We start from the raw sequence: 19228 nt of genomic DNA on the forward strand, positions 1-19228 counted from the left end.
TCCACTATCGCGCCTAAAGCGAGCGAGCCAGGGCGAGCCAAGGCCAGTTGCGTTTCCACTGTCACTTCCGGGGCCTAATCGGGCCAAAGCGGGGCTTTCTTGGGGCCAGTGGTCGGCCTTTTTCGGCCTGCTGAATACCTTGGGCCAAAGAGGGCCAGCCGGGGCTTCGGGGCAGAGTGAAAGGAGAGGCGGGCACAGTTTTCCGATCGCACACAAGTACATGCACCAAACACATAAACAAACAAATAAATAAGAGAAAGAAAACATCTGGAACAAATTATAGGCCGGGGTCTTTTTTGCATATGATCGCCCTTATGTTTCTCTTTTAAATGTAAGGTTGTTGCATAAAAATGATAGTTTTAATAAGTCACTTTTCTTTGCTGCATCTCTTTGATGTTTTAATAACGCATACTAATCTTTACACCATATTAAAGACACGGCAGACAGTAAAGGATTTCAAGAGGTTTTGTCAAGTTTAATACGTGTTTTTGCGCGTTTAGATGCCTGTGCGTGTGTGAGACCGAGGAAAAGAGCGCTCCATTCATAGCTCTGTTGATGCCGCGAGCGGCTTTTTTCTTTTATTTTTATTGTTTTAATTTATTTTGGAGATAATACACTATATGAATACAACAGAAAGACATTAAACTATAATATAAAGGCCTATAATAAAATCACATTAAATAAATAAACCAATATAAATCTAACAAAATTTATATTAAACTTTCATTTTTCAAAAGCCTCTTTGAAAAAAGATTTTCTAAAAAATAAATAAATAAACACCGGAAAATGTTTTAAATATTATTTATAAAGTATTTGGATACGATGACATTAATCAAATCATGCAAACAGAGCATTTTCGGGGTGAGTGAACGCAGAAACTAGGCGACCTTTTTTTCTGTCTGCAGCCGCGCAGCACTTTTTTGACGGGGAAAACTGCAAGTTCAAAATGTGTTCTGTGTCCTCAAACAAGTGTGTGTGTTTTTATATAACGTGGTCAAATTAAAAAAGGAAATTTAAAATACATAAAGAGCTTTATTAGTGCATTGCTGCTGAGCGCAACGAAATATAGGCTATATTTTATTACGTGCTGCTCTTATGTGCTGAAACACTGAACACTTTCCTTTACTTTCAAAAAAGATGGAGGAACTGGTGTATGCTGGAACTAAACTTTCACACTCCATTGCCGCAAGCCCCCAGTTACCAACCAAAAAGCGGCCTGCTCCACAACCACCTATGAGCCCACCTGGAAGAGCCCTCCGATCACACCGCCAGGGCCCAAACAACAACGCCCCATCTTCAGCTGGTGAACACAAGAGCTGTCACTGATGTGTGTCGGGGGCCTGCTTAGATAACAGTGTCTTTATCAAATGTTTTCAGAACAAGCAGGAACCCAGTGTGTCTGTAGCTTTCTCTAAGCAGATATGTGTTGTGTTAAGTGACAGAAAACCAAAGACTTCATCAGGCCGTTTAGCAAATCATTCAAATCTGGTGTCTATTAAATGTAGATCTGAGACTACTATAGAAAAAACAGCTAAAACTGTTAAGTTAGCGCTTTTAAACATCAGATCACTCAACAATAAGTCACTTTTAGTCAATGATTTTATCAACACAAATTGCCTTGATTTTATGCTTTTAAATGAAACCTGGCTAGATGACAGTTGTAGCGCAGCAGTTCTGAATGAAGCAGCTCCTTTAAACTTTGACTTTTTGAGTGTTTGCAGAGTTAATAGGAGAGGTGGAGGCATCGCTGCCCTGTTTAAAGATGTGTATGAATGTAAACAAGTGTCATTTGGTGACTATCTGTCTTTTGAATATCTGAGTATAGCACTAAAAGGGTCTCCACGCATCTTACTGATCATTATCTACAGACCTCCAAAATATTCTCCAGCTTTTATTGAGGATTTTACAGAGCTTTTATCAAAAGTAACCTCTGAATTTGATTATTTTAGTATTGCTTGGGATTTTAATATTCACATTGATAATCCAGAAATCAATGCTGTAAAAGAACTGATGACTGTTTTTAACACTTTTGATCTGACTCAGCATGTTCAAGGACCCACACACAATCGTGGACACACTCTTGATCTACTTATAACTAAGGGTTTACACATTTCATCAACTGTTGTTAAGGATGTGGCACTATCTGATCATTTCTGTATCTATTTTGATATATTGATCACTCCAGCTATTAAAGACAGATCAGTCTCTGTCAGAAAGAGATGCATAAATGAGAACACCAGTGAGCAGTTTATGAAAGCCATATCGCAAGCACCAAGTATATCTGCAGATTCTGTTGATTCTCTCCTTGATTTGTTCAATTCTAAAATTGAGAATGTCATAAATGACATCGCTCCTGTTAAAGTCAAGAAGATGACTGGCAGGCAAAAGGGATCTTGGACAAGGTCACCGAGAGTACAAATGATGAAAAGACAGTGCAGAAAAGCTGAGCGTATGTGGAGAAAGACGAAACTAGTAGTCCATTATAACATCTATAAAGACAGTCTTCATGCCTTTAATATGGAACTAAACACTGCTAGACAGACTTTCTTTTCAAGCCTTATAAACAGCAACTTAAATAATGCTCGTACACTCTTTGCAACGATAGAGAGACTCACAAACCCCCCCAGTCAGATTCCAAGTGAGCTCCTCTCTGAAAGCAAATGTAATGAGTTTGCTCATTTCTTCACTGATAAGATCAATAATATCAGAAAGGCAATCAGCTCATCCAATCAGTCAAGTTGTGTCGATATCAAACAAGCTCAACCACAACTTAAGAAATCAGACATAATATCTGATTTCATGGCAATTAACGGCAAAATCTTAGAAGAGACTGTGCAAGTTATGAAAACATCAACCTGCAGTCTTGACACGCTCCCCACATCATTCTTCAAAACGGTGTTTACCTGTTTAGAAATGGATCTTCTAAAAGTGGTAAATGCTTCACTTCTATCAGGGATTTTTCCAACCTCACTTAAAACTGCAGTTGTTAAACCCCTCTTGAAGAAGAGCAACCTGGATAACACCCTATTGAGCAATTACAGGCCAATCTCAAATCTCCCTTTCATTGGCAAAATCATTGAAAAAGTTGTTTTTAACCAGGTTAACAAGTTCTTAAACTTCAGGGGGTGTTTAGACAATTTTCAATCTGGTTTCAGAGCACATCACAGTACAGAGAGCGCTCTTATAAAGATAATCAATGATATACGCCTAAATACAGATTCAGGTAAAATAACAGTGCTGGTATTGTTGGATCTCAGTGCTGCATTTGACACTGTCGATCACAGCATACTTCTGGATAGGCTGGAAAACTGGGTTGGGCTGTCTGGCACGGTCCTCAAATGGTTTAGATCTTACCTAGAAGGTAGAGGTTACCATGTCAGTATAGGTGACCATAGGTCGAGGTGGACACCCATGACGTGTGGAGTCCCACAAGGCTCGATTCTGGCACCTCTCCTGTTCAACCTTTACATGCTCCCTCTAAGCCAAATAATGAGAAAGAACCAAATCTCCTACCACAGCTATGCTGATGACACTCAGATCTACCTAGCCTTACAGCCTAATGACTACAGCCCCATTGACACCCTCTGCCAATGCATTGATGAAATGAGCAATTGGATGTGCCAAAACTTTCTTCAGTTAAACAAAGAGAAAACTGAAATTATTGTGTTTGGAAACAAAGATGAGGTTCTCAAGTTAAATGCGTACCTTGGCACTAAAGGTCAAACGACAAAAAATAAGGTCAAGAATCTTGGTGTGACTCTGGAGTCAGATCTGAGTTTCAACAGTCATGTCAAAGCAGTCAGTAAATCAGCATACTATCATCTCAAAAACATAGCAAGAATCAGATGCTTTGTTTCTAGTGAAGATTTAGAGAAACTTGTTCATGCTTTTATCAGCAGCAGGGTGGATTACTGTAATGGACTCCTCACTGGTCTTCCTAAAAAGACAGTCAGACAGTTGCAGCTCATCCAGAACGCTGCAGCCAGAATTCTGACCAGAACCAGAAAATCAGAGCACATCACACCTGTCCTCAGGTCTCTACACTGGCTGCCAGTTACATTCAGAATAGATTTTAAAGTATTATTACTGGTCTATAAATCACTAAATGGCCTAGGACCTAAATACATTACAGATATGCTCACTGAATACAAACCTAACAGATCACTCAGATCATTAGGATCATATAAACTAGAAGTTCCAAGAATTCAGTCAAAGCAGGGTGAATCGGCTTTTAGCCACTATGCCCCTCACTGCTGGAATCAGCTTCCAGAAATGATCAGATGTGCTCCAACATTAGGCACATTCAAATCAAGACTGAAAACACATCTGTTTAGCTGTGCCTTTACTGAATGAGCACTGTGCTGCGTCCGACAGATTGCACTATCATGTTTTTCTCTTCTTCTTCATTCTTTCATATCACATTTTACCTGTTTTTATGTTTTGTTTTGTTTTTATGCATTTTTATTATTTGTTTTTACTTTTATTTTACTTGTTCCTTTTATTCTTGTTTATGTAAAGCACTTTGAATTGTCATTGTGTATGAAATGTGCTATATAAATAAACTTGCCTTGCCTTGCCTTGCCTTAAGATATAATAAGCAACATCTTTAAATAAAGGGAATCACCTATTAAGTGTCGTAAAGCCTATATGGGAAAATAATCATGTTTCAGTTCTCTCCGGAGCATTTGGGATGAATGTTGGACAGATTCTGTCTAGAGGATGTTATAAAATACATTTTATATCGAGTTATTAACGGAGAAATTTATATATGTGGTGTTATATTATGGATGTGTGCGCTCCCTGCGCTGGGTCCCTCCGTTGGTGGCAAGACCACTGGATTTCGATGCCAGTCGGTCGGCGAGTAAATGAATATGATGAATGGAAACACACAGGCATGTGCGTATAGACATGCGTTGTACTGCTGTACAGTAACGTGTCATTTGTTTGTTTTGGTTGTCCTAATTTTAATAGTTTCATGATGATGTGATGGTGTGCTTTATCTGCATGATTCTCGCTGAAGTGGGCGGTTTGAATGACATTCGATTCGGGGGATGGTCAGGGGGCGGGGTTTGCGTGACGCGCTGCGAGCTACTAGCCCCACAGTGGAAACGCGACATGATTTCAGCCTCACTGCTCAACCTCCCGGGCGATTGGCCCGGCCTGGCCCGATATAAGCCCTGGCTCACACTGGCCTGATAGTGGAAATGCGGCTATTCAGACACACACTGTTGGCCATGAAGACAGACAGACACAGTCAGACATGGAGACAGACGGACACAGACAGTCGGACACGGACAATCAGACAAAGACACCATTGGACAGTCAGACATGAAGACAGATGGACACAAACAGTCAGACACAGACACTGTTGGACACAGTCAGATTCGGACAGTCATACACACACACAGTTAGACATGAAGACAGATGGACACAGTCGGACACAGACACCGTTGGACATGAAGACAGACAGACACAGTCAGAGAAACACAGTTGGACATTGAGAGAGATGGACACAGACAATCAGACACAGTCGGACAGAGACAGACACACACACAGTTGGGCAAGAAGACAGACAAACACAGTCAGACAGACACAGTCAGACATGGAGACAAACGGACACAGTCAAAACACATTTGGACATGGAGACAGATGGACAGACAATCAGACATGGAGACAGATGACAGTCAGACACAGTCAGTGAGACGCTGTCACAGTCAGACACAGATGCTGACAGACAAACACAGTCAGACATGGATGGACAGTCTCACACACACCACACACACACACACACACACACACACACACACACACACGCACGCACGCACGCACGCACGCACGCACGCACGCACGCACGCACGCACGCACGCACGCACGCACGCACGCACGCGCACACACGCACACGCGCCCATATGGACACAGACACTCAGGGGCACAGACAAACAGACACACACAGACGATCAGAGACGATCTCTAGATGAGATGAAAGTGCATGTGAGTGTGTTACCTGTGTGGGGACGTGTGCAGGCACCGGTGTGATGGGATACTGTGCGTTTGGAGGGGGAACAGGGGCCGGGGCCACAGGAGCCACAGGATACTGAGGAGCGATGGGTGGCGGCGGCGGCGGGACGGGCGCGGGATAGGACGGCTGGAAACCTGCAGGAGAGTAATACGGGGGCTGCGGCGGGAGTCCGTTAACAACAGGAGGATGAATGAATCCTGAACACACACACACACACACACACACACACACACACACACACAAGGCATCAGTTCTGCATTACATGAACTATACAACACTGAATATATTCATCTGTGTGTGTGTGTTTTACCCTGAGTCGGCATCATGCTGCTCATCTGATTCAGGTAACGGGAATACTCTGCATGGACCTAACAAACACACAAACACACACACACACACACACACACACACACACACACACACACACACACACACACACACACACACACACCACATATTTATTATAAATAAAGATAATATTATATAAGCAATAGTGACGTCACAGACAGACAGACAGACAGACAGACAGACAGACAGGGTGACGGCGGCTCTTACGGTCTGCAGGAGGTTTTCACACAGGGTCTTTGCAGAAGCCAGTCCTTCAGGTTTGGGGTGGCTGGAGGAACAGACACACTCATCAACACTGCTGTTCTCCACAGCACTCCTCTGAGGGACCGATCACCTGTGTGTGTGTGTGTGTTTCTGTTCGTATGTCTATGTCGGTGTCTGATCTACACACACTGACCTGATGTAGATGTACATGGGCTCGAAGGCCTCCCTCCCGGACGCGGGCTCCAGGCAGCCGGAGCCTTTCCCCCGCAGGAAGACTTTGGCCCCGGTCTCGGCCTGGATGTGCTGCAGGAACGAGCAGCTCGGGCCCTCCACACGCTCCTTCACATTGAAGCCCTGCAGCGCCTGGTCCAGACCCACAAACACCTTATCCTGGACATAGTGCATCTGACACACACACACACACACACACACACAAACCAACGCACACGCACACACACACAAACACGCACACACACACACACACACAAAACACACCAATACTCATTGTTCAAGGTAATCCAGGTAATGCATCTCAAGATTCTTTAAGGGTGTGTGTGTGTGTGTGTGTGTGTGTGTGTGTGTGTGTGTGTGTGTGTGTGTACTCACTCCTCCTGGATAGTGTGGTTTGTGTGGAGCAGAGGGGATTGTGGGTACTGAGGGTCCGCTCTGCTGGTAAACGGTGACCGTGGCTCCGCTGTAGGTGGAGTTTGTGGCCGCTTTCACCACACCGTTAGTGATGATCTCCTTAATGCGGTTAACAGCCTCTACACACACACACACACACACAGAGAGCAGTGTTAAACACACACAGGTTATGGTCAGACTGAATGAGTGTGTGTGTGGTCACACTTACTGTCCACCAGGTCTCTGGTCTGTCCCTGGACATGCAGATACAGCGGGCGGTCACTGCACACACAGAGAGCAGCACATTACACACACACACACACTGAGCGACAGGATGTAAAGAAGAGTGTGATGAAGATGAAGAGCAGCTGATGAAGAGCGTCAGACCTGGGCAGAGCTTTACTCTTCTCCTCCACTGTCATGAAGCGCCCTCTGGTGGACACAGCAGCACCGCTCACTCTGCTGATCTGCACACACACACACACACATCAGTGCAAGAACACACACATACAACAGTTCATGAAACACACACGTGGCCGGTGCTCTGACCTCATCTTGAGTCTGTCCGCGGGTCAGCAGGTTTCGACAGGTGAGCGGGACATCGTTGATCTCCACCTCCGCCACCACCAGATCATCCTTCAGCTTATTACCACCAGCACCTGCAGCCTACACACACACACACACACACACACACACACACACACACACATTCTGTCTTATTAATAAGGCACATTGCAATCCTCTCAGCCACCAGTATGAGTTTCTTCATGTTGTGAAACACATGCACGCACACACGCACACACGCACGCACACACGCACACACACACACACACACACACCTTGTCGACGGGCGCTGCGCTGCTGATCTGCGAGGGCTTGAGTTTGCCTTTGGCCACCAGCATGGCGTTGATCTTGGCGGCGACGGCAGCGGCAGCATCCAGAGCTCCAGTGGGGGCGGAGCCTGCATCAGCATCCGGACCTGCCTGATCCCACTTACTGCGCCGACTGCTGCTGACACACACACACACACACACACACACACACACACACACACACACACACTGTGTTACAGTACTATAAGCAGTTTACAGTGTCTTACAGTGGTCTATGTGTTCTTTCCTTCAGCTTAGTCACTTAGTTTTCAGGGGTCACCACAGTGGAATGAACTTTCATCTATTCCAGCATGTTTTACACAGCGGATGCAATCTTAGCTGCAACCCAGTACTGGGGAAACACCCATACACACTCATTCACACACAATAGACAGTTTAGTTGATCAGTTCCCCTATAGCGCATGTGTTTGGACTGTGGGGGAAACCGGAGCACCCGGAGGAAACCCACACCAACACGGGGAGAACATGCAAACTCCACACAGAAACACCAACTGACCCAGCCGAGGCTCAAACCAGCAACCTAAGTGCTCTGAGGTGATAGGTTACAATACACCTGTTTTTAAATAAATTCATACAAGAATGTGTATACATTTATTTATTTATTTATTTATTGCCACATCAGCGAGTTATGGCTATTTCATGGCTAAATAGATATACATAAAAATACTACATGATAAAATCAAAGTCGTAATACAATATAAAGTTACTTAAGACAAATATATAAAATAGAAATGAATTAAATTCACACAAAAATATATTCAGAGTTTAATATGATTTGTCAGTTCAATGTTTGATCATTTAATAATCTTCCTGCTGGTGGAATCTGTATATAAAGTAAATAATAACAGTGATAAAGCACAACCCTGGGGAGCTCCAGCTGAAGTACACATCTGAAATAACACCTGTCATTTTAACCTGTTGGATTCTACCGCTAAGATAACCGGTCACAAGGGCACTTTGTAGCCTAATCAAATTATTTTGCAGGAGTAGCAGCTGATATGCAAGGAGAAATGCCATTAAAAGCAGATGAGAGATCCAGAAAGATGATGTTTGCATGAGTTTTCAGGGTGTCCAGATGAATGCAACACACCGCATCAACAGATGTTGTGTTTTAGATTCTTCTTCTACTTAGATTCTTCTTACACTTCTTAAGGTTGCAGTATGCACGCTTTTGACTTTAAAACAGCATCATGTGTGTGCAGATATATCAGATCATGTAGTGAACACGCTTGTTTATCTGAGAAACAATGCTGGAGTCAGATATTCTGCTGTGAACATGTGTTTTCCGTGCCGGAACGCTGTTGTGTTTATGGTTGATTAAACAGCCCAATGCCAGTTCAGCCAATTATATTGCAGCACTCCGGGTTGCCTTGATGGAAAACCACATATTACATTCATTCAGTCAGGAAGACTCTAAAAGCATGCATCTGTGACTGATATGAGGCTGCTGGACAGTGGCAGACTCTGAAATGAGATGCAGATTCAGAGTTCCACATGAGATTAATAATGAGCTAATATTATAGATATTAGAGGAGTGTGAACACTAGGCGAGCAGATCACACTGTACCTCTGTGTCCTAACAGCACTCTACATGATGAGATGCGCAGTGATGAGCAGAGGAAACAGGACAGACATGTAAACACAGACATTCAGCAGCACAGAATAGAGCCCTCACTGCACTCCAGCACAACACTGAGCTTTATCATCTGATGAACACACATTACAGCTCTTCAACATGAGTAATGTAGATGCTGGATCACTGATATGTGCTGGTTTGCAGTTCTGAGGTTCAGTTTCAGACGCTTTATTGTGTATTCTGCAGATCTGAGCTGAACTCTCTGCTGCTGCTGGAGTCAGTAATGTGCTGATACATGTCCTGTCAGACTCACTTTAAGCCTAGTTCACACTAGAGGATTTTAAGCCTGATTTGAGCCCGATTTGGAATTTAACGAGCTCGCCGACAGATCGGGCTGTGATCGGGAAGAAATCTGCGGGTGCTCGGCGCTCTTTATGTGTGAACTACTGAACAACGAATCAACGAGGCTCGCTGACGCGTCGCCGACACCTCGCAGACGGAAATCCAACATTCAGCATGCTAAATATTCCAGAGCAGTCAGCCGACTCAACCCCACGTGTGGTCAGATGTAGTGACGAGCTGCAGCCAATGAGAGAGCAGATCAGCATGAGCTGAATGCCTGTGTGCTCAGCAGAAACATCTGTGATTGGTCAGAATGGGCATCAGTGCACTCGCTTCATTCTGTGTTAGCACAGACATGAGAGGAGGATATATTAACAGTGGAACTAGAATTCTGTAACTATTAGAATTACCATACGGCTCATTCTGACTGTTCTCATACAAAATGCCATACTGTCACAACATATTTACATTCAAAGCTGTTATTGAGATATTAAAATTAAGCTTTGAATGTCTGGCATCATATTTAATGACACCATTACCCTAAAAATATAATCTTTTTTTGGTAATACAGCCTATAAATATGTAGTTAAGATACTAGAACACTTAAAGGTCTTGGCTTTCATTGTCACTTTCAAACAGGAGCTATTGATGTTTGATGATAAATTGATGTTTTTGCCATCAGAAAGTTTTGTTTATGTTAGCAGGAAGTTGCTAGGCAAGAAAATGCACACATATTTAAAGTCACAGTGAAAAGTATCAGACATGCATGCAGTCATTAAGACCAATACGGTAATTTAAGGCAGAAATGCTCAGTTCTTTACTGTTTTGTAATAAAAAAATAACAATGTCAGGAAGAAATACACTGATAGTTAGAAAGCGGCAGGGTGTTATTTGTTAGTTTTATTTCAAAGAGTTATACAATTACAAAAATTAAACTCTCTGTGTATCTCTCCACTGGAGCCTGCAGATGAGTGATTAATGCGCTGATAAATCAGCTGATTTGACGATGTTTTTAAATGCTTTCTCCAAAGCTTGAAACGCTGTCAGTGATGTCATCAGCACACAAGCAGCCAATAGTGTTCAGCTTTTTCTGCTGACTCCTCCCTCAAATTTTCATTGGCTGTGGTTTGGTAGCTTGAATGAGCTGATGGGGAATGAGATGTTGTCAGATCATGTAGTGTGTGACCCCCCTCTTGTGGATCATTCACAGAGTGTTGCGTAGTGTGAACACCACAGAGATTAAAAGACACAAAGTCAACTCGTGTAGTGTGAACAGCACAGCGATCTGCTGATGTTTAAAATCCTGTAGTGTGAACTAGGCTTTACTGGCATTGAACACTGAGTAAAGCACATGAGCTGTAGCTGAGCTGATCATGGTCAGTGTTCTGCTGTGAGGAACAGACGCGGTTTCTTATATATATAAATTCGAGCTGTTGGTTAGGACGGATACTCCTTTAATGTGGAGAATATTCCTTCTGTTGAGTGCTGCTGCTGTTATTTAGAACACAGGTAAATCAGACAAGTCAGATCACCTGGAAACACTGGAATATCATCACAGCCTCTGACCTCAAAGCGACAGTAACCGGAGCTGATCTGATCTGCATCTCCAGCCCCTCATACACAGGCAGCTTTGGAGGAGCTTCACATCAGGGGAGACCAAACTCTGTCCTGGAGGGCAGGTGTCCTGCAGAGTTTAGCTCCAACTTCCTGCCTGGAGGATTCTAGTATACCTGGAAGAGCTCGATCAGCTGTCCGGTGTGTTTAACCGGAGCTGGAACAACAATATAGAGGACAGCGGCCCTCCAGCACTGAGTTTGGGCTCCCCTGCTCTACATATTTGTCATGTGCACATTAGTTCTGCAGGGTGTGCGCGTGCGTGCGTGCGCGTGCTCATCTCTCTGTTCCCGCTGTATTCTCTGAGCTGCAGGACTGACCTCTGATCAGGTTTATAAATGCTTCACGAGCTTCTGCTTCTGTTCTGTGTGTTGTTATGCAACAGCCGCCATTAACTCACACACACACACACACACACACACACACACACACACACAAACACACACGTACTCTCATACTCTCACACACTCTCAGTCACTCACCCGCCGCTGTGCGGAACACCGAATGACATCTGATGTCTTCAGTTTAATCTTCTGCTCTTGATTAATCGAGTGGAAACGCTCCGTTTCTGACGCTCCAGCAAAACAGCCGACGGAAACGCATACGCCCGTCACTTCCGCTACCCTCGCGCACGCGCAGCATTCATGCGCTGCACGCCCACCGCGCGCTTTTTGTCTCTTCAAGAGCAAGCTTCTGTATTTATGAACAAAACTCAAAAAATATATGATTAAAATAATAAACATTTATTTACAATAAAGCAAACCCGTACAGACTGATCACGGTGAACTTTATAATCAAGTTAGTATCGCGTTCATTCTGCCCATTGATCATAGGTTATACAGCAGCAGCATCACCCTGACCACCGATATAAAACTGCTCTAGCTAATACTCTTTATCAGAATATTGCTTGATTTGGTTTCATATTTTTCACTCTTATGCTATTTTATCTGCTATTACTAGTTTAGTTGTCCACAAAAATATTCATAATAGGCCTAAATGTAAAATATAACTCAAGTATCGAAAATCACTTGTCAATAAATTCATATTTAATCTGAGCTGTGACTCTATTGGTGTAGTTCCGCTCTCCTCCGGCAGGTGGCGCTGCAGTCACGCGGATCCGGTCTCTTCAGTGGGTAATCAGTTTCCAGCCTCCACCCGGCAAAGATCCTAAAAATGTAGATAATCTGCGACCCATTACATTTTAAATGATTATAAACTGTCGGCACAGGATTTTTCTAATTGTTTGAAGGATGGTTTATCACAGATTATTAGCAATACACAGTCAGGCTTTATGAGGGGTCGTTCGATTCATAATAACCCATAAGGACCCATAATAACCCATAAGGACCCATGTCCCTGCTGAAAAATCCTAGGCTGGTTTACGCTGGTCGACCAGGCTGGTTTTAGAGAAGTTCTGGCCAATTCCAGGCTGGTTTCCAGCCCTTTCCAGCCTGGTTTTAGCTGGACAGACTGGGAGCTCTGCCGAAACCAGCTATTTCCAACACTCAAAAAAATTATATGTTGGCGTTAATTAACTTTTTTTTGTCCACTGGTTCCACGTAACCGAGTTAAGTTATCTTTAAGAAAGAATATTAATTTTAGTGAACTTAAGTTAGTTACATAAAGGTAATGTAATGTTGTTTAATTCAATCAAAGTAACATTTATAGTTTAGCTTTAATCAATGTAGTTATTTAAGTTCAATTATTCTAAAATTGATATTCTTATGTTTAACCAAATAAAAAAACTGTTTCCGTTTCATTGAGTTTATTCAATAGCATTTTTACAGTTTTACACTTTTTCCAGCAATCAAATGATTATCAAAATCCAAATACTGTCTTTCTGTATCTTCACTTATTACAATAAGTTAAAATATTAATACTATTAAAATAATAGTAATACAAGTATGAAGTAAATTAAAAACAATAAATGATTTACAAAAATATGCTTACAAAAGCATCATAAAATACACTTTTCAAAATGATACTTTTCATATATTACAAAAAACATTCAAAAATAATATTCTGCCTTCAAATGATTTACAAAAATATACTTCGAAAAATTAAGTCTTCTTTTGTAAACTATGCTGTACCTTCTTTCCACTGAAAAAGCAGATAACACTTCAGTTGTTCAAAGAAAGATTAACATTTTCAGGCAAAGTAACACGATCAGCACTACACCATAAATTAGACCAACCATCACAGAACATGCAATAGCTACACACATTCATCTCTGACATTTGCAACATTTCTGCACATTTGCACCAGACACTTTCTTACAACCACTCCCTATATCTACAAAAAAAAAAAAAAACACAAAAAAAACCTTGTGCATGAAGTCTGCTTCACACAGGTAAGTGGGCTTGACAAACCACATGTAAAAGCATTCTTAATTCTTAACATTCTTTGTATAATTAGCACATCTTGGGTGTACTGCCTCTTCTTGTTGATTTGCTGAATGTCTCCTCAGTTGTAAGTCACTTTAGACAAAAGAGTCTGCATGCTAAATGTTAATGTAACTTCTGTAGATTCATAAGGTGGTGTTGCACATCAAGGTTTGTGCTTCATCATGCCCAGCATCCTAAAAAAAGTCAGGTAAAAAAAATAAACATTTACCAACAGATCAAAGGTGAAAGGAGGAATTGGTTTAAGAGGAAAATACAAAATGTTTTAAAAAAATAATAAAATAAAATTGTAAAAAGCTTACCATGTACTCCCTCACTTAGGGGCTTTGAGGATGCATTCACACCTTTTTTCCACTGGTGATGTTCTAAATGACATGAAATGACAAATAGTAATTTACTAAATAATTAGTAGTTAAAATTACTAGTAATTTTTACTGTACATCATTTTAATGTGTGTATAGGCATCTAAAGGCATAGTACCTGGATGATCCACAGTCTCCTCAGCCAGATATGGGACTTTAGAGGTTAAGCTGTAAACCTGTGAGGGAGAAAATAGATGCGAGTGAGCAAATATTTGTAATAATAAAATATAATAATATAAATATATAGCATTTAGAATAATATATTTATAATAATAAAAATGAAAAAAATAAAACACTGCAAACTACTAAACTTAAAAGTTTAAATGTGTTAGATGACCAAACAAATAAGCTTACATTAAATATGTCATCATGCAAGATGTCATCCTATTTAAGTGTCACATATGATGTCAAGTTTTTTTTTTTTTTTTTTAAGTTAACAGGCTTGAATAATAACAATGTGCCAACACCACCTTTTAATTAATATTATGTAAGCTATCAAAACTAGCATTCAAACTTGACAAACAGCTTGACACTCATTTAAAATAGAGACTATCAAATCAAAAATCTAGTCACTTTTATTGTCACATTATCAGCAGCACGGGTGCTATAAGTGAAATGCTTAGACTATTCTAACATGACTATTCCTTACTATCATTGTTTGCAACTTTATTTTGGGGGAGTTAATATATACAAAGTATAAAATCTCACAGGAATGCAAAAAACTACAAATTTATCTGTCATTAATGTGAAAAAGAAACAGGAAACATGGCAATTTCATAACAATACTATACACAAACACAACAGAGTATTACAAGGGAGTACATTAATGACTCAAATGTTGTCACAGCCTCAATATAAATACATAAAAAAGTAAATAAAATCTCACCTGTGTGTCCACATTGGGCAAAGCTTTGTGCACGTTCTCAATTTGTACTGTAATCTTCATCTTTTGATTCCCATAATATGGCGCCGAGCTGAGAGTGATCGTTGTGGTTTGAATCTTCTTACTTCCTGTGTTGTTTTGAAACTGCGCATGTGCAGATATTACTCCACCTATTGACCAAAATGCAGTACTGCAGAAGCAACACAACTCCCTTTCATTCATGTTAATTAAGCGAGCTGTTTAAATGTAAAAACTAACTTTTTCTAATTTTTTCCAACACAACACTTTTATTTTTATTACACAAACATAAGCAAATTGTTTAATTTCAATATAGTTACATTATTTGGACCAACTAAAGCCATAATTCATTTTTTTGAGTGAACTTAAAGCAGGCTGGAAATGGCTAAAACCCCTTTAAAACCAGCCTGGTTGACCAGCTAAAACAAGCCAGCCAGCCATCCTAGGCTGTTTTAAGCTGGATTTTTCAGCAGGGAAATGGTTCTATCTGACATTTTTGTCAAAATTGAGTTATTGAAATATTCTTTTTAATTCAAACTTATTGTTCACATTTTAAAACTTAAAAAAAAGTTACACACATACTGTTTGCTATATGGATTGCAACAACTTTGAAGCTCAACATCTCAAAATCCTTCAGAATGCAGAGAGAACCTTATAACTCCAAGGTGGCGATATGTTTGAGAATTAACAATAATAATAGCCAGCTCATATTGACCTTTAATTTACATCTTAAGAATCGTGAGAAAGAATTGTGATCTTGATTTTAACCCAAAAATACAGTGATTCACATTTTAGCCAGAACCGTGCAGCCCTACTCTGAAATACAATATCTCAACAGTGGATTTAGGTGGAGTAACCACAGTACAGCTGAAGTCAGAATTATTCACCCCCTTTGAATTTTCTTTTCTTTTTAAAATATTTCCCGAATGATGTTTAACAGAGCAAGCAAATGTTCACAGTATGTCTGATATCTCTAATAACTGATGTATTTTCTCTTTGTCATGATGACAGTAAATAATATTAGACTAGATATTCTTCAAGACACTTCTATACAGCTTAAAGTGACATGTAAAGGCTTCACTAGGGTAATTAGGGTAAAGTTAGGGTAATTAGGCAAGTTATTGTATAACGATGGTTTGTTCTGGAGACTAAACAAATATAGCTTAAAGGGGCTAATAATATTGACCTTAAAATGGTGTTTAAACAATTAAAAACTGCTTTCATTCAAGCCGAAATAAAACAAATCAGACTTTCTCCAGAAGAACAAACATTATCAGACACACTGTGAACATTTCCTGAATCTGTTCAACATAAATTTGAGAAATATTTTAAAAAGAAAAGAAAATTCAAAGGGGGCGAATAATTCTGACTTCAACTGTACATGCATAAATACATACAAATGTTAAAAAAAAATTTTTAAACTTTCGAATATTAAACATTATGATGACCGTGAAACACAACATAACAGGCTTGTGAAAAGGGTCCATTAGAGAATAAAGCCCGGCTGAGGTGAAACCTAATATTAACGTATAATTTGATTGTTCTTTATCAGTTACTCCTAACACAACAGAGGAAAACACAATAAGCAAGCTCTTTGTACATAAATCTGTTTATTTTCTCTTCATTTGTACACCATGAGAAATAAAGATTTAGACTCTGAACAGAAACAGATCCCTGATTACCGTCACCGCTTCCATAGAAAAGAAACTTACGCAGAACAGACGTGAAGTACCGTTACTAAACCACAGGCCGCTCGCATCTCCAAAGCACAAATATATACAATAAATTAATATTCAATACACGTTTGCATAACCACTTAGTGCATGGCTCAAGATTTCCTGAGAATAGTTGCGCGCAAAAGTCAAATAAATCAAATAATCTAAGGCAGCTTGACCTTTCACATGAACAAAAATCAGATTTCTGCAAAGAACTCAATCAGAAGAAGAGCGCGGGTCATTAATAAAGGGCGAAACGAGGATTCACAATCAGGAGCAGTACTTCACAACACACAGACAGATCCCATTTTAGTGCAAATAAACCTCTTTGGGTAGTTTCCCCACTGTCAGCAGTAACGCACACACAATCCCCCAGAATGCACCCCGACATCAGGCCACGGCTGCGGTAATATTGCTTCAATATTCAAGAGGAGAAAGAGCCACGAGCTCCTGCAGCGAAACAAGGCGGCTAAAGCTATAGTTCTGAGGTTATTCGAGACTCTTTATGATTCACATAATCAAATATATATATGTGTGTGTGTGTATACATCATATTCCAAAATATCTCAGATATGCATTTGCTTCAAAAAAGGCAAGACTCCTCCTCGCTTCCTGCTGGTCTGCGGAGGGACTGAACTTTTATTGTGCAAAACTTGCAATCAAAGGATGCCTGAATCTCAGTCTCTACTACACCTGAGCGTTTACACACACACACACACACACACACACACACACACACACACTCGCAAAACTGAGATCAGACGTGCACCTCGTCTACCTGCAACCATTACAATTAAAAGGCAAAACCGACCCGAGACCAGGCTCCAGGAGCAGAGCAGATGCGGAAGAACCCAAGCGCCACAACCAGGACAGTCACAATAAATATCAAACCAAAATAAATAAATAGAATAGTTTACAAAAGACCTGCGCTTTCAAAATCCAGCCCGAACAGAAGAGACGTAAACCAAAATCATCTGAGATCCACAAGCTGCGGGAGAACGGAGACCTGGTCCAGCTGAAGACGCTTGGAAGGCTACAGATAGATGTGGAACATTCACGTACTGAAGTGAAGTGTCAGCTAGCCTCTACTCTTTGGTATGAAAGGAACTCCTGTCATTAAAACAAGTCATTCCCTTTGGAAAAGGCTAAATTGAAGAGCAGCTAACGTAAATTCTTCAGTAGATTCCCTTCATCACGACACCCTGAGTGCAGCTGCACCGCCTCGCCTGTAGGTGGCGACACCGCCATAGAAAACAAGGCCACGCCCCCTCCCCGCCCACTCTTCTGCATACTCAACTCATTCATTAGTCTGTTTTTAAAACAGGTTTGTTCAATCACTCAAATGTTTGCATAGCGTCAACATCCTCGACACTCCGACATAAACAAAAGATGAATCTCCAAACGCAGGACTCATACACAACCACAGAAACACAAACAAACAGAACAGAGACCCTTCAGGAGCCCACCAGCACCAGGAGCAGAGAGAGACGCCACTGCGGGACTGATATATGGAAGCTACACACACACACACACACACACACACACACTCAGGGGTGGGATCACTCCTCCTCTTGCTCCTCCTCTTCCTCCTCCTCCTCCTCCTCCTTGTATGTGTTGCGTGTGATGGTGCTGCCGCCGTGTGGAGATGATCCTCCATCTTTGCCCATGGGTCCCGCCACCGCCACTGCCCGCCACAGAAGCTCCGGGTAGGGGATGCGCAGGGGGAGCCCCGGCCCCTCCAGGAGCCCTGCCATGTGCTCTGCATGCTGCTGGTGGAGGCTGAAGGACTCCGGGGGCGGGGAGTCGCTGCTGTGGGCAGGGCCAGGAGTGCGACGGGGTCGGCGGGGGCGGAGCTCTAGGCAGCTGTGGCCCTTGCGGTGGCGCTGCAGGTGGTCCTCGCGGGCGAAGGCTTTGTGGCACAGCGGGCACTCGAAGGGCCGGTCGCCGCTGTGCAGGGACAGGTGGTTCTTCAGGTCGTAGGAGTGCAGGAAGCGCGCCGGGCAGCTGGGGCAGGGGTACGGCCGCTCGCCCGTGTGCTTGCGCATGTGGATCTTCAGCTTGTCGTTCCTGAAAACAGACGTGAGGTGAACATGTGAACACCACAGACAGAGGACAGACGAGATTCAGCTTGATGCTCTTGAGCTCCACTCACTGGCAGAGCTGTGAGAAAAACACAACGCTATTGGCTGACTTTTGAAAAGGGGTGGGGCTACTTTATGTCCCACCCT

General features: G+C 41.9%; 2 protein-coding genes across 17 annotated transcripts in view; both read right to left on the reverse strand.

The window, feature by feature from the left end:
* The window catches only part of khdc4 (KH domain containing 4, pre-mRNA splicing factor), a 14929-nt gene extending 2663 nt beyond the window's left edge, over positions 1 to 12266 (reverse strand). For 6 of the 12 annotated variants that reach the window (XR_012391338.1, XR_012391336.1, XR_012391337.1 and 3 more), the window contains exons 1-10: positions 12103 to 12238; positions 8035 to 8206; positions 7745 to 7861; positions 7583 to 7662; positions 7425 to 7477; positions 7178 to 7335; positions 6765 to 6976; positions 6575 to 6635; positions 6330 to 6387; positions 6005 to 6216 (exon numbers count right to left, since the gene is read on the reverse strand). Coding sequence is in view for 6 of the 12 variants with exons in the window: in XM_009292749.5 (XP_009291024.1) it covers positions 6005 to 6216; positions 6330 to 6387; positions 6575 to 6635; positions 6765 to 6976; positions 7178 to 7335; positions 7425 to 7477; positions 7583 to 7662; positions 7745 to 7861; positions 8035 to 8206; positions 12103 to 12131 (1152 nt within the window). In the remaining 6 variants the exon portion in view is untranslated. 12 annotated transcript variants of the gene reach the window in all.
* Positions 12267 to 16876: 4610 nt separating this feature from the next.
* zbtb7b (zinc finger and BTB domain containing 7B) overlaps positions 16877 to 19228 on the reverse strand; it is a 37007-nt gene continuing 34655 nt past the window's right edge. For 2 of the 5 annotated variants that reach the window (XR_012391376.1, XR_012391377.1), the window contains 2 exons: positions 18419 to 19067; positions 16877 to 18371 (listed from right to left, as the gene is read on the reverse strand). Coding sequence is in view for 3 of the 5 variants with exons in the window: in XM_073924721.1 (XP_073780822.1) it covers positions 18560 to 19067 (508 nt within the window). In the remaining 2 variants the exon portion in view is untranslated. Of the gene's footprint in view, positions 19068 to 19228 lie in introns of all 5 variants that reach the window. The other 3 variants (XM_073924721.1, XM_073924722.1, NM_200629.2) reach the window with 2 other exon arrangements.

This window comes from Danio rerio, chromosome 16 (genome assembly GCF_049306965.1).
Source record: "Danio rerio strain Tuebingen ecotype United States chromosome 16, GRCz12tu, whole genome shotgun sequence".
Classification (NCBI taxonomy): Eukaryota; Metazoa; Chordata; class Actinopteri; order Cypriniformes; family Danionidae; genus Danio; species Danio rerio.